This window comes from Phodopus roborovskii, unplaced genomic scaffold (assembly GCF_943737965.1).
Source record: "Phodopus roborovskii unplaced genomic scaffold, PHOROB, whole genome shotgun sequence".
NCBI classification, from domain to species: domain Eukaryota; kingdom Metazoa; phylum Chordata; class Mammalia; order Rodentia; family Cricetidae; genus Phodopus; species Phodopus roborovskii.
Window position 1 is genome coordinate 4,104,343 of NW_026126639.1, and position 13,364 is coordinate 4,117,706.

The 13,364-nt window shown below is 51.4% G+C and overlaps 1 protein-coding gene across 1 annotated transcript in view; it reads right to left on the reverse strand.

The window, feature by feature from the left end:
• Nucleotides 1–13,163, reverse strand: part of Dnai7 (dynein axonemal intermediate chain 7) — a 35,628-nt gene extending 22,465 nt beyond the window's left edge. The window contains exons 1-4 of the mRNA XM_051173339.1: nucleotides 13,086–13,163; nucleotides 12,009–12,100; nucleotides 9,684–9,785; nucleotides 1,563–1,700 (exon numbers count right to left, since the gene is read on the reverse strand). Of these exons, the coding sequence (XP_051029296.1) occupies nucleotides 1,563–1,646 (84 nt within the window). The 5' untranslated portion in view covers nucleotides 1,647–1,700; nucleotides 9,684–9,785; nucleotides 12,009–12,100; nucleotides 13,086–13,163. The remainder of the gene's footprint in view (nucleotides 1–1,562; nucleotides 1,701–9,683; nucleotides 9,786–12,008; nucleotides 12,101–13,085) is intronic.
• Nucleotides 13,164–13,364: the final 201 nt, after the last annotated feature.

The window sequence follows — 13,364 nt, forward strand, 5'->3', positions numbered from 1 at the left end:
ATCCAACACAGTTAGGGGAGCCCTATTTAGAGTTGGTTGTTCAGAGGCAGATGTAGCCTTGGGGATGGTTAGAAGATATGAGTAGCTAGTGGATCAAACCCTTAACACTCAGGGACAATGCTACTGACTCTGTGTATTTAGGGTCAGAATTAAACCGCAGGCACCCAGTTAGTGCTGAGAGATAGAAAAATCAGTGTGCGCGTGTGTGTGTGTGTGTGTGTGTGTGCGTGCATGTGCGTGCATGTGCAGGTGTGCGTGTGCAGGTGTGCGTGTGCAGGTTGTGCGTGTGCATGTGTGTGCGTGCATGCGTGTGTGCATGCATGTGTGCGTGTGTGTGCGCGTACGTGTGTGTGTGCGCTTGCGCGTGTGCACGTGTGTGTGCGCTTGCGCGTGTGCACGTGTGTGTGCGTGTGTGTGTGTGTTCCATGTGTGAGGGGGTTTTCAAACACAGAGGTGTGTGGATTGCCAGAAGTGTTCTAAGTCTGTATCTCTTCTTGGAATTTACTAGACTCTGTGGATTAGAGGGTTCCTGTCTTTCAGTTCTGGGTGATCCTCTCAACCTTGCTTCTTTAAACATCGTGTCACCCTAACTCTGTACTGTTTCTGATGTGTCCTGTCCAGATTCCAGACCAGACTCCTTTGTCATGGTCGGTATGTGAGACTTTCCATGTAATTTCCCATCTGTTTGTGATTAAGAAGTCTCAAGGTATATATGCAAGCCAAGAATGATCCAAGACTATTTTCTGACCTTCTGGGGAGTACTTGCTCCCGTCATCCATAGTCTGAGTTCCCAGCCACACGGGCACATTTCGTTCTCACCGCGGCTTTAGGCTGCTATGGCACTAGGCACTAGGGATTCACAGATGAACAGCATCACATCCATCTGGGATTCCAGTGGCTCCGGAGTTTCCCTATGGCCTAAAGGATCTAACTTATTTATGAAAAATATAGTTAAAGTTGTTCATTTTTCTCAGTGTTTTTCTGGGAAAAGTCTATGCATCTTATTTGCAGTCACAGAAGTTAGGGTACTGTTACCTTTTTTGCCTTCATTAAGAAGGCAAATCTGAGCAAGGCACAATGACATGGATAAAATTATCACAGGAGAGCCATTAGCCATACATTAACAAAGTAATGGTCGGTGAGGGGGGCCAGGAAGGCAGTGCCAAGCCTGGGAGGGTCCCCACATCCCTTCGAGAACACACTCATTTCCTTCCACAGAAACCACTCTTAAAAATCCTAGCAGCTTAACAGAGAGCACCAGCATTCACCAGAGAGAGAGAGAGAGAGATCACCGGCATTCACCAGAGACAGTGCCAGCATCTACCGGGGAGCACCAGCATTTACCGGGGAGAACTTCCAACCCAAACCACAGCACCCGATGTCCAGTGGCAATAAAAGTCCCCACTCCCTCCACATAAATAAAACAAGCTCATGGCCGGCCTCCATGAGACGGAGTGGTGAGTGCTCAGTGTTTGCGTGTGGCTTTGTGAGGTGGGTTCTGACAGTGGGGGGTGCTGGGCTCGGCGGGCAGCAGCCGCGCTAACGGGGTCTAGAGCACTTACAGTCAGCACCAGCTTACTCTTCTCAATCACTTGCTCGAAGGTCTCATTCGTCTCCTCTTCCCACAAGCTAAGGAAAGTGTTCATTTCCTGAGGAATCGAAGGGTCGGGGCTTCCGTCACACTGGATGTAGTGTTTCCACTGGGGATACAAACGTGTGACGTCACTCTCATGAGGAAACCAACTTCTGAAAACTGTGGTGTGGGCGAGTGGGGCAGGCACACGCCTTTAACCCCAGCACTCACAGGCAGATCTCTGAGTTCCAGGCCAGCCTGGTCTACAGAGCGAGTTCCAGGACAGCCAGGGCTACACAGAGAAACCCTGTCTCAGAAAAACAAACAAACCTGGTTTTTATGGGGAGGGGGGCACATATAAACCACCATGAACGTGCAAAGGTCATATACCACCCTGAGCGTGCAAAGGTCATACACCACCGTGAGCGTGTGAAGGTCATACACCACCACTGTGAGCGTGTGAAGGTCATACACCACCACCGTGAGCGTGTGAAGGTCATACACCACCATGGTGAGCATGTAAAGGTCATACACCACCCTGAGCATGTGAAGGTCATACACCACCATGGTGAGCGTGTGAAGGTCATACACCACCACCATGAGCGTGTGAAGGTCATACACCACCGTGGTGAGCATGTGAAGGTCATACACCACCCTGAGCGTGCAAAGGTCATACACCACCGTGAGCGTGTGAAGGTCATACACCACCACCGTGGGCGTGTGAAGGTCATACACCACCCTGAGCGTACGAAGGTCATACACCACCATGGTGAGCGTGTGAAGGTCATACACCACCCTGAGCGTACGAAGGTCATACACCACCATGGTGAGCGTGTGAAAGTCATACACCACCGTGGGCGTGAGAAGGTCAGAGGACGGCCTTCAGGGACCAGGTCACTCCTTCCCCCATGTGGGCCCTAGGGACTGAACCCAGGCCATCAGGCTCGGTGGCAAGCATGTTTGTCCACACCACACTCACACCACACACACACACACCACACACACCACACACACCACACACACACACACCCCCCCCACACACACACACCCCACACACCACACACACCACACCACACCCACACCACACACACACACACACCCACACACACCACACCACACACCACACACACCACACACCCACACACACCACACACACACACCACACACACCACACACACACCATACACACCACACACACACACCACACACACACACCACACACACACACCACACACACCACACACACACACCACACACACACCACACACACACCACACACACACCACACACACACACCACACACACACCACACACACACACCACACACACACCACACACACACACCACACACACACCACACACCACACACACACCACACACACACCACACACACACCACACACACACCACACACACACACACCACACACACACACCACACACACCATCTTAAAGAACCATCTTTGCCACACTGACGGCTCCTGCTGGCTGCATGGTTCTTCTGTGGGAGCATTCCATCCACAGCCAAGCTACTTTCAAAGTTGAAGTGAGCCCTTTTCAACCCCGATAGCATCTTTGGCGAGGCAATCAACTGACAATCCTGTCTGTCCTTCATCTTTGTCCGGAGACTGAGGGTGACAGAGGAGGCCACAGTGTCTAACACCTTCAACTGTTTTCATTATACACACATCAGTAAAACACACCCCTCGCCAGTAGGAGTGTCTCCAGGGATGCTCCCACCAAGCAGACACTTCAGAAGAGCATTCTCATTACCGCTACAGCATCAGCCTCTCTGCATGGGAACGGCACGAGAACAACACTCAAGGGGACTCTCGTCCCATCAAAGGCAGCAACAAAGAAACCCTGCAGTACTGTCCCCTCAGGGTGAGGACCTGACAAGCCAAAGACTGGCCATAACTCACGGCAACCTAGGGCTGTCCCCACATCTTTTTTTTTTTTTTCTTTCAAGAATCCGTGTCACCTCATCTAAGTCGTGATGATCACAACACACAGTTCTCAATAACAGAAGACTTCAGAATTAGTGGCTCCAAAATGATGGCTACAGCTGCTCCTGCCCTACAGGGGCCGCAGGACACTGTATGACCTAAGATGGGGCCGCTGGTCACGTCACACACGAGGCCGCAGGACACTGTATGACTTTCTTTCGGGTAGTTTTGATTCTCCATCTCATTAACAGGACAGCACAGGAAATGTGGTTGGGATCAATCCCAAGTTCATCAAACCACACATCCAGCAGCCTCTGCACTTGGCCCATCTGCCGTGAAAACAAATCAGCATCCCTAGGTCACTGCCAATTCCTGTTCTGCCTGATGTTGGACCAACCTTCTCACGAGCACCAGATTCTCCATGACTGGGCCCAGGAATTGCTACCAACACACATGGTGGTGTCAAGTTACAGATGGTTTTGCACTGGTCGGGGCCCTTTGAGGCTTCAAGATGGAGCATGTCAATCTAGAATAGTTATTAACTGTTTGCGGAGATAACACAACCCAACCCATTAAAGATCTGGTGGGGATTCTTTACAACAATCCCCCCACTTGCATGAAAGCTGCGTTTATATTTATTCTCTCCCTTTCCCTCCCCCCTTTCTGTGGTGTTAGAACCTGGGGCTCATACATGCTAGGCAAATGCTTGACTTACAAGTTATCTGTAGATAAAATTTAGTTACTTTTACACTGTACACTATGAAGAGAACTAGAATTGAGTAGTATTAATAGCATTTCCACAGGGCTCAGATTTAAGCTAATTTCATGTAATTTTTGGAACATATGAATGATAAACATACAACCCAAAGATTTGTATTTACTTATGTGGCAATACTTCCTATGTAATTTAATATAACAAAAAACACATTAAGCTTAGAATGCCATTCCTAGATGTTGGGGTTGGCTCTTCTGATTTGTTTGTGTTGTTTGTTTTGAGACAAAGCCTCAGCATGTAGCCCGGAACTCAAGGTCCTCTTGTGTCAGCCCCTGTGCCAGGACAACAGAAACACAAGACCCTCAGTGCCCGACTTGAGGCACTCTCTCTGGAGTGTGCCAGTTAACACAGAGCCAGACTCTGGAACTTTTAGTCTTCTATCCTGAGTGTGCCAGTTAACACAGAGACAGACTCTGGAACTTTTAGTCTTCTATCCCAAGTGTCCCAGTTAACACAGAGCCAGACTCTGGAACTTTTAGTCTTCTATCCTGAGTGTGCCAGTTAACACAGAGCCAGACTCTGGAACTTTTAGTTTTCTATCCTATACGTTTACTTTTTTAGTTGGAACTATTCAACTTTGGACCAAGGAAACAATTCCTTTCCTTTAAAATAATCTTTCTTTCTCTCTAGCTTCATACACCCAAAATACACTTTCCTTGTACAAGGAATTACCATTTCTAACTTTATCACCTTATATTAGGGTTAATTCTGTGACCATAATTTCTCTCTCTCTCTCTCTCTCTCTCTCTCTCTCTCTCTCTCTTTCTCTTTTCTTTCTTTTTCTTTTTTGTATTTTTTGAGACATGTGTAACCTTGGCTGTCCTGGAACTCACTCTGTAGACTAGGGTGACCTGGAACTCAGACATCCATCCTCCTCTGCCTCTGCTGGGATTAAAGGCATGCGCCACCACCACCCAGCTGTAGCCTTACTTTCTAATAAAATGCATGAAACGGCAACATGCCAGCTTTCTTCCATCACTGTGTGCATGAGCAGCCTTAGGATCTTTGGAAACATTTCCTCAGCACTGTGTGGTCCCTCCCGTGTCTAGCAATACACAGACGCAGTGGCTGTCTTTCCTGCCCACACAGAGCCAAAGCGCTCAGCAGCAGTACCGATTACCCAGCAACCCTTGAGCCTGGCTCAACTGTAATTACTGAACTCTGTGAACACAGCTGCTTTGAGGCAGCCCACTCAGCCTTCCTCAAACTGAGCCATGGCTCTGTCCCCAGCACCTGGCAGGGTGTTCTGTCCTTTCTGCTCAGGCCACCATGGGCCTGGTTTGTCCCTTCATGGCTCTCGGGACATTGTTCTGTGCCCCTGAATATACTGGAACATTCTACACAGAGGTGGGGTAGTGCCTACCTGTTACCAACCCCAGGTGCTGGTCGCTGCTTCTCAGAGTACTGTAACCAGGGCGAAACACTCACTCACCAATGCAAACAGAGACCACGCTCCTCTCTTCAGAACGACTTCCTGCACCTTCCCTGTCAGCCGGCTTGGGGCCAATGCACAAGGTCAGGGTCAGGAGCAGGATGCCCATGAATCTCCACTACTCACTTCACTATACATCACACCCCCGAAGAGATGGCTGAAGACACAGTGGCAGGTTTCACATCGGTTCTATGATCATTTAGTGTATTAACATTAGGCTACAATTGTTCTTTAAACACAGCCTGTCACAAAGGGAGTTCAGAAAGACACCAAACACTGCAGTGCATCCAGGCAAGGCTTCCGATTCTTTGTCTGAAGACAGAGGCGCTCAGCTGCCAGCACCCTCTGCAAATGAGCTCCTACAAAGACTGAACGGAGCCGGTGAAACACCAGAGCCTGGGAGGCGGGGGGGGGGGGGGCAGAGACATCACACATCACAATTTGGAACAGAGTCTGAGTGAGACAGACAGGCACACACGTGCATGCAGGTACGCACACGCGCACACGCGCACACGCACGGGCACACACATACCATAACTACCTTGCTACAAATCATCTTTTGTTTAAGTGCCCAAACTCGTCCCTCCAAACTCTCTCCTCTGTACCCTACCCCTCATCTGTCCGTCCGTCACCCACCCACCTTGCACCTTTCTTGACTGAGCGCCCAGACGGCTGCCCCAGGTGTTAGCCCTGCTGCCCCTGTATTCAATCCCATGTCTGATTACCATCATCTACCAGGGAAGAGAATCTCAGCACAAAGCCCGGCTAAGGCCAAATGGTCAAAGCTGAGGCGTATTACGTATGCCTTCTCCCTTGTTTAAACCCCAATGGCTTATGTCTCCCTCCTGGTGCAGAGAGAAAAGCATTCACATGGAGCGAGGCTTTCTCCAAGGCTGTAAATTACCGTCTCTAGTTGGCTTTCAAAAAACAGAACAAGCAGTTTCTCAACAACAACAACAAAAGCTGTTCTTTTAAATGGAGGCTGACATAAGGGCAGGACCCACAGACAGCAACAGCTACACACTGCTGTTTGAGTTCAGCCGAGGCACAAGGTGACGCCAGCACCACTGACCCAAGGGCTCAACCTCTCCAGAAACTCGATGGCTTTCAAAGCCTGCATGCGGATTTACAGTGCATCCCAGCATTCCCATGGCATTCAAAATCCGCTTTGTCTCCCCATCTTCACCTCAGGGTGGCTGCCCTAATCTCAATTTATTTTACGCACTAAGGCTCCCCCATTTCCTTAGCCATGAATGCATGTTACTGGAAATATGACACATGTGACTAGCTAGAGTTTCGAATGGAGTTTTGGACCGTGTTGACGCATCCCAAGTTCTGTCTAGTTCAGGCAGCCAGCACAGACTCCAGACCCTTCCAGCATTAGAACCTTCCGTAGAGCTGGGGCCAGACCCTGAGGTCGTGCCATCAACATGAACAACCCTAGAAGAGACGTGACAGAGAGACGGACTTGGAGAGCGCACAGGGCCCCACGACTGCCACCCAGGTGCTGGTGACATCTGTACAGGAGAACCCTTGTCCTCACTGAAGCCAGTTTCATTGCTGCCTGGTGCCTTCAGACATGGGAGACCTCCCTGCTGTCCTTCTGGACCAAACCATTACTTCCAATGCACCTACAGTGAAACTCAGACTCCTAACCCAGAGGGAATTACCCACAATGCCCAGACGGGGCAGGCACACAGGAAAGAACATGGACTTGGGGGTAGCCTATGCCTGGATACTCTCTGGAGCTCTGACACTGGCCTGGCAAACTGCCCCCAAGCAGAACCAGGGGACGCAGACAGCTCTTGGGTTAGTAAGGTCACACATATCAAACCACGATTCACCAAACTGCATGGTCCCAGAGCCCGCAAGTAGAGAGAACGAAGCCAGTGACATCACTAGACACCATTTATCAGGCCATGGGCATGAAGCACAGGGGACAACTTTAAACCGCCAGGCAGAGGGTCCCAGCCTTCACCAGCTAACTGGCTGTTGGCCTCAGGGACCGATCCCAGCTGCTCTTGGGGTTAACCTCCAGTCTGTTCTGCTCAGCAAATGGACACAGGTCTCAGCCTCCCACTGTAGTGAGAAATGTGTTTTATTCTTTTGGCTTTTTGAGGGGCCGCCACTCAGCTCCCAAATAAATCACACAGGGAGCAGAGCCTTAGCTTGGCTATGTTTCTAGCCAGCTTTTCTGAACTCAAATTATCCCACCTACCTTTTGCCTCTTGGCTTTTCCGGTTTTCTTACTTCTGTGAATCTTACTCTTACTCCATGGACTGTTTTGTGGCTGTGGGGCTGGGTGTCTGTGGGGCTGGGTGGGGTGTCGTGGCTGGGTGACTGGATGACTGGGTGTCTGGGTGTCGTGGTTGGGTGACTGGGTGTCTGTGGGGCTGTGTGGCTGTGCCGCGGGGTGTCTGGGTGGCGGGGTGTCTGGGTGGCGGGGTGTCTGGGTGGCGGGGTGTCTGGGTGGCGGGGTGTCTGGGTGGCGGGGTGTCTGGGTGGCGGGGTGTCTGGGTGGCGGGGTGTCTGGGTGGCGGGGTGTCTGGGTGGCGGGGTGGCTGGGTGGTGGGGTGGCTGCCCCTGACATTCTCCTCCCTTGTTCTCTGTTGTTCCCTCCCCGCCCTCTCCCCCTCGCTTCTCCTTTATCCTCTCTGCCCTCCAGCCCCGCCTATCCCTTCTCCCGCCTTGCTATTGACCATTCAGCTCTTCATTAGGACCACCAGGTGTTTTAGACAGGCAAAGAATCACAGCTTCACCGAGTTAAACAAACGCAGCATAAACAAAAGTTGCACACCTTAAAATAATATTCTACTACATCCCACAACTTTTATTTTTAATGCAAGGCATCTTGTGACTACAAGAATTTAATGAGCCAGCTTCAAACTTTCATCTTGTGGATTCCTGCTCTCGGGCCTTCACACTAGTGAAGAGTCTGGCTTTACTCTGGGGTAGGCCTTGGTGCAGGGTGGTGGGCTGGCCTGGCCTGGCCCGGGTTAGGCCATGGTTTAGGAGTGGTGAGCTAGCCTTGTCTTTTTTCCATGTCAGTAATAAGGGCCTGTTCGCCTCCACATCATGCCTGACATCACTGGAGCAGCTTTAATTCCTTCCAGAAACCTCCTCTGCCGTTTCGGTGTGGTGAAAGGCCAGCATTCAGCTATTCCAGCTTTAGAGCTGGCCTTCTCTCCAGGCTCAATCACTCCACCTGTGACTGTAAGCAGGGCCGTGCTGTCACTGGGGTGTTTGGAGGGCATTATGGGGTGGTCACCAGGGTGATTTCAGTTCCTGTGTGTCTCAGAGAATAGGGAGGCTGGGAGGACAGGGGACAGAGATGACAGGCCGTGGGGCCGAGCGCACAAATCCCTATCACTGAAGCGTGCCACCTGCCAGAGACTCAGGTGAGGGCATCCTAAACAGTGGCAGCAGAAATATCCAGCATGGCTGCTGAGGGCAGGGCACCCAGATGTAACCATGAACAGCTGAGATAGTTTGATGATTGCAACAATGTATTCAGACGTGACATAAGCACCTCCTCCGGAAACAGTGCTGAAAGACACCTTGCACCTTGAAGACAGACAAAGCAACTCTGAAGCGGGCTACACTGATGCACAATAAAATGAGCTCAGATAGATTCCCAAGAAGTGAGGGAGTGCAAACGTTCCTAGTGTCCCCTTATTGACAAATAGCTCCCCACAACCGCATCAACTTCTTTTGCCTGGACAATGGGAGAGGTTTTTAGAAGATTTGTTTGTATGTATGCATTTCTGTGTGTGTCGTGCCTGCAGAGTGCAGAAGATCCCCATCTGATCCCCAGGAGCTGGAGCAACAGGATAAAGGATGCTGGGAACCCAACTCAGGCGTTTGACCACTGAGTCATTCCACCATCCCAGATGTCCTTCTTAATAACCCTTCCCAAGATAAAAACTAGTACCGGACTGCGGTTCCCTCGTGGTCCTCACCTGGGCCAGCGCTCTGGTTTCCCGTTTTAGCTTCTCTGCTTCAGGAAAACAGCCCTCTAGCAAAGAAAGTTCTTCAAGTTCTTCGTTTCTCCTCTCTAGGTCCTGCCACAGAAGGAGGCTACATTGACTACCCTGTCCTGTGAGCTTTCACAAGGAGCATTTAAAATCTACATGGCTGAGTATATAGTTCCAAAATAAACAGTTAAGTTAGCCTGAATAAAACTGCTAGTCCTGAGACAGTCTGGGACAGTAGTTGCACAGTGGAATCTTTGGATGTTAGACGGTGCTTTGGGATCTGCGAATCGGTCTACAAGAATACCCATTGTCCCCACCGTGCACAGTACAATTCCGACACTGCAGAGTGAGTCTCTCTCGGGTGTCTTGGCCCGCATCAAGGCGATGGTCTCAAACTGCTCTAGCTAGGGGGCTGAGACTGAGAAATGGAGGCTGCACACAGGACTAACCTGATGGAGGGGGCAGTAATTAATTCTACTACACCCTAACCCTAAGACTCAAAACTTTTCCAGTTTGTGTGACGGGATGGAGAGAAGGAATTAAGCACTCCTGTACACACCAAAGGCAGCCGTGGCCTGAGAAAGAACCTATAATCCAGTGTTTTCGTGGATATGCTCTCAAAAACATATGCACTGCACATAACAGGTCAAGGGTATAAGTTAAGCATTTGCTTAGAACCAACAAGGCTCAGCATTCAAGCAAAAATTTAGATTAAGAAGCTGCACCTGGTGAACAGCAAATCTTGAAAAAGTTCTGATTTGACTGGCAGTCACACTAACATAGGTGACTTTTTTTCTTTGACACAGGGTCTCACTATGTAGCCTTCGCTGGCCTGGAACTTGCTGTGGAAACTAGGCTACCAAGTGCTGGGTTAAGGCATGTGACAGCACACCCCATACATACGTGATAGTTTGGTGATGCAGAATAAGACACGTCAACACTTGGAAGTAGTTAGCTCACTGACACAACACAGTCTAAGGAACCGGCACATGTGCCCGTTAAGGGGGTGTGTGCCCGCTAACGGGGTGGGGTGTGTGCCCGCTAACGGGGTGGGGTGTGTGCCCGCTAACGGGGTGGGGTGTGCCCGCTAACGGGGTGGGGTGCCCGCTAACGGGGTGGGGTGTGCCCGCTAACGGGGTGGGGTGTGCCCGCTACGGGGGTGGGGTGTGCCCGCTAACGGGGGTGGGGTGTGCCCGCTAACGGGGTGGGGGTGTGCCCGCTAACGGGGTGGGGTGTGCCCGCTAACGGGGTGGGGTGTGCCCGCTAACGGGGTGGGGTGTGTGCCCGCTAACGGGGTGGGGTGTGCCCGCTACGGGGGTGGGGTGTGCCCGCTAACGGGGTGGGGTGTGCCCGCTAACGGGGTGGGGTGTGCCCGCTAACGGGGTGGGGTGTGCCCGCTAACGGGGTGGGGTGTGCCCGCTAACGGGGTGGGGTGTGCCCGCTAACGGGGTGGGGTGTGTGCCGGCTAGTGTAGCTTCAGACCCCACACCAAGAAGCTCGCTTGTAAAGCTGGGAAGGTGGCATGTGCCTGTGGTCACAGCTACTCGGGAAGCTGAAGCAGGAGGATCCCTTGAGATTGAAGTTTGATTTTAGCTTCAGCAGCACAGCACAGCTCTGTCACAAAGAGGGGAAAGCAGCAGCATCCACCATGTGTTTAGTTGAGGTGCAGTGTTCAAGAATGCCACAAAATCTGAAAGGTTAGGAGGGTGTTTTCCCTGTGCGTGCGTGCGTGCGTGCGCGTGTGCGCGTGTGCGTGCGTGCGTGCGTGCCTGTGCAGACAGACACTGACGCTCAGTGCTCTTCCCTGGCTACTCTCCACCTTTATGTTGTGAGGCAGGGTCCCTCACTAGAACTGAAGCTCAGCTTGGCTAGGCTAGCTGGCAGCGAGCTGCAGGCGGCCAGTACCCTGACAGTCACGTCCAGCTCAGACTTGATGGGTTCAAGGAAGGCACTTTCCCACAGGAGACATCTCCAGCCCTGTTGCATCCTCTCCCCCAATTCTGTAATCTATCCGTGCAAGGTGAGGTTTTCTTCATATACTTCCACTGAAACATCTAATGAAACGCTGACATTGTCATGAGAACCCAGGTATCTTCTGTTGAGCTAGATGCTACATAGATGTTTAAAACATGAACAATGCAGCCAGGCGCAGGGGCATGTGCCTTTAACCCCAGCACCTGAGAGGCAAAGGCAAACAGATCTCTGCAGGAGGCTAGATTGCTCTACACAGAGAATTCCAGAAGAGCCAGGGCTGCAGCTACAGATACAGGGGTGGGTGTCAGCATGGCAGGAACCGCCACGCATACTTACTTTCTTTTCCAGTAGATGCCATTTCTCTTTCTCGAGCCTCTGTATTTCTAGCCTTTCCTGTTCTTCTTTTTCAAATTTCAGTCGAGCCTCCTCTGAAGAGCCAAAAAAGGAAACAAGAATTAACTGCAGATATTCAAACACAATGTTCAGAAGACAGGGTTTCTCTGTGTAGTTTTGTAGACCAGGCTGGCCCTGAACTCACAGAGATCCACCTGGCTCTGCCTCCTGAGTTCTGGGACTGAAGGCTCCTCTGAGAATTCCCAACCCAGAATGTTTATACGGTGGCCACAGCCTCTGCTCTGTGGTGGAAATGCAAGAAGGGCTCACTTCCCAGCCACCAAGGCATGCCCGAGTCAAACACGTTATATCCGTGCATGGAAACGCCTTTTGGAAACCAGCGTTATGGACAATGAATATCCACCAACGCAGAAAGGAGGCCATGGTTCAGTTCCTCACAGCAAGGAGGCCCGCAACGGTCACCCCAGTTCCAGGGCATCCCTCCTCTTGCCTCCAAGGGCACATCACACACATGGTGCAGGGACGTATGTGCAAGCAAAACACTCAAACACATAAATAAATACAAAATGTAAGTGGTGAGGTGGCTCGCTGGGTGAAGGTTCTTGCAGCTGAGCCAACCCGAGCTCAGTACGTGAAGCCCACATCGCGGAAGGAGACACCAGAACCCTGCAAGTGTCCCCTATCCTCCAAAGGCACAGTGGACCCCCTCACACACACACACACACACACAGAGAGAGAGAGAGAGAGAGCGATCCTCCAAAGGCACAGTGGACCCCCCTCACACACACACACACACATACACACACACATACACACACACACAGAGAGAGAGAGAGAGCGAGCACCAGGGCCTCCCTGAGTCCTGAGCTCTGTCTGGCAGTGTGACTTGGGTGCACACTCGGGCCTGACCGTGTGCACTGAGTGTGCACTCACTGGTCTTTCTGAGTGCTTGCTACATGGGAGTCCATTCTAAAATTAGAGCCTGCTGAAGTGCCCAGTGCTACCTCTGGCTGGTGCTCTGTGCCCTGTGACCCCGTGACCCGGCAGGGCACTCAGTACCTTCCTCCTTCAGGCGTCTCTCCTCCTCCTCCTGCAGCAGCCGCAGTCGCTCAGCTTTGGTGACCTTTTTCTTGCCGGCAGACTAATGAAGAGCACGACATTAAAGTCAACACACGTCACGCAAGAACATGTCCCTTCAAACAGTAAGTGTGGCTGCTGGAGTGATGGCTCAGCAGACAAGGGACTTACTGCTCATCTCAGCACCCAGGTCACGCAGTTCAAGCCCCTGTAACTCCAGCCCCAGGGACCTAATGCTCGCTTAGGCACCTACAGTGCACA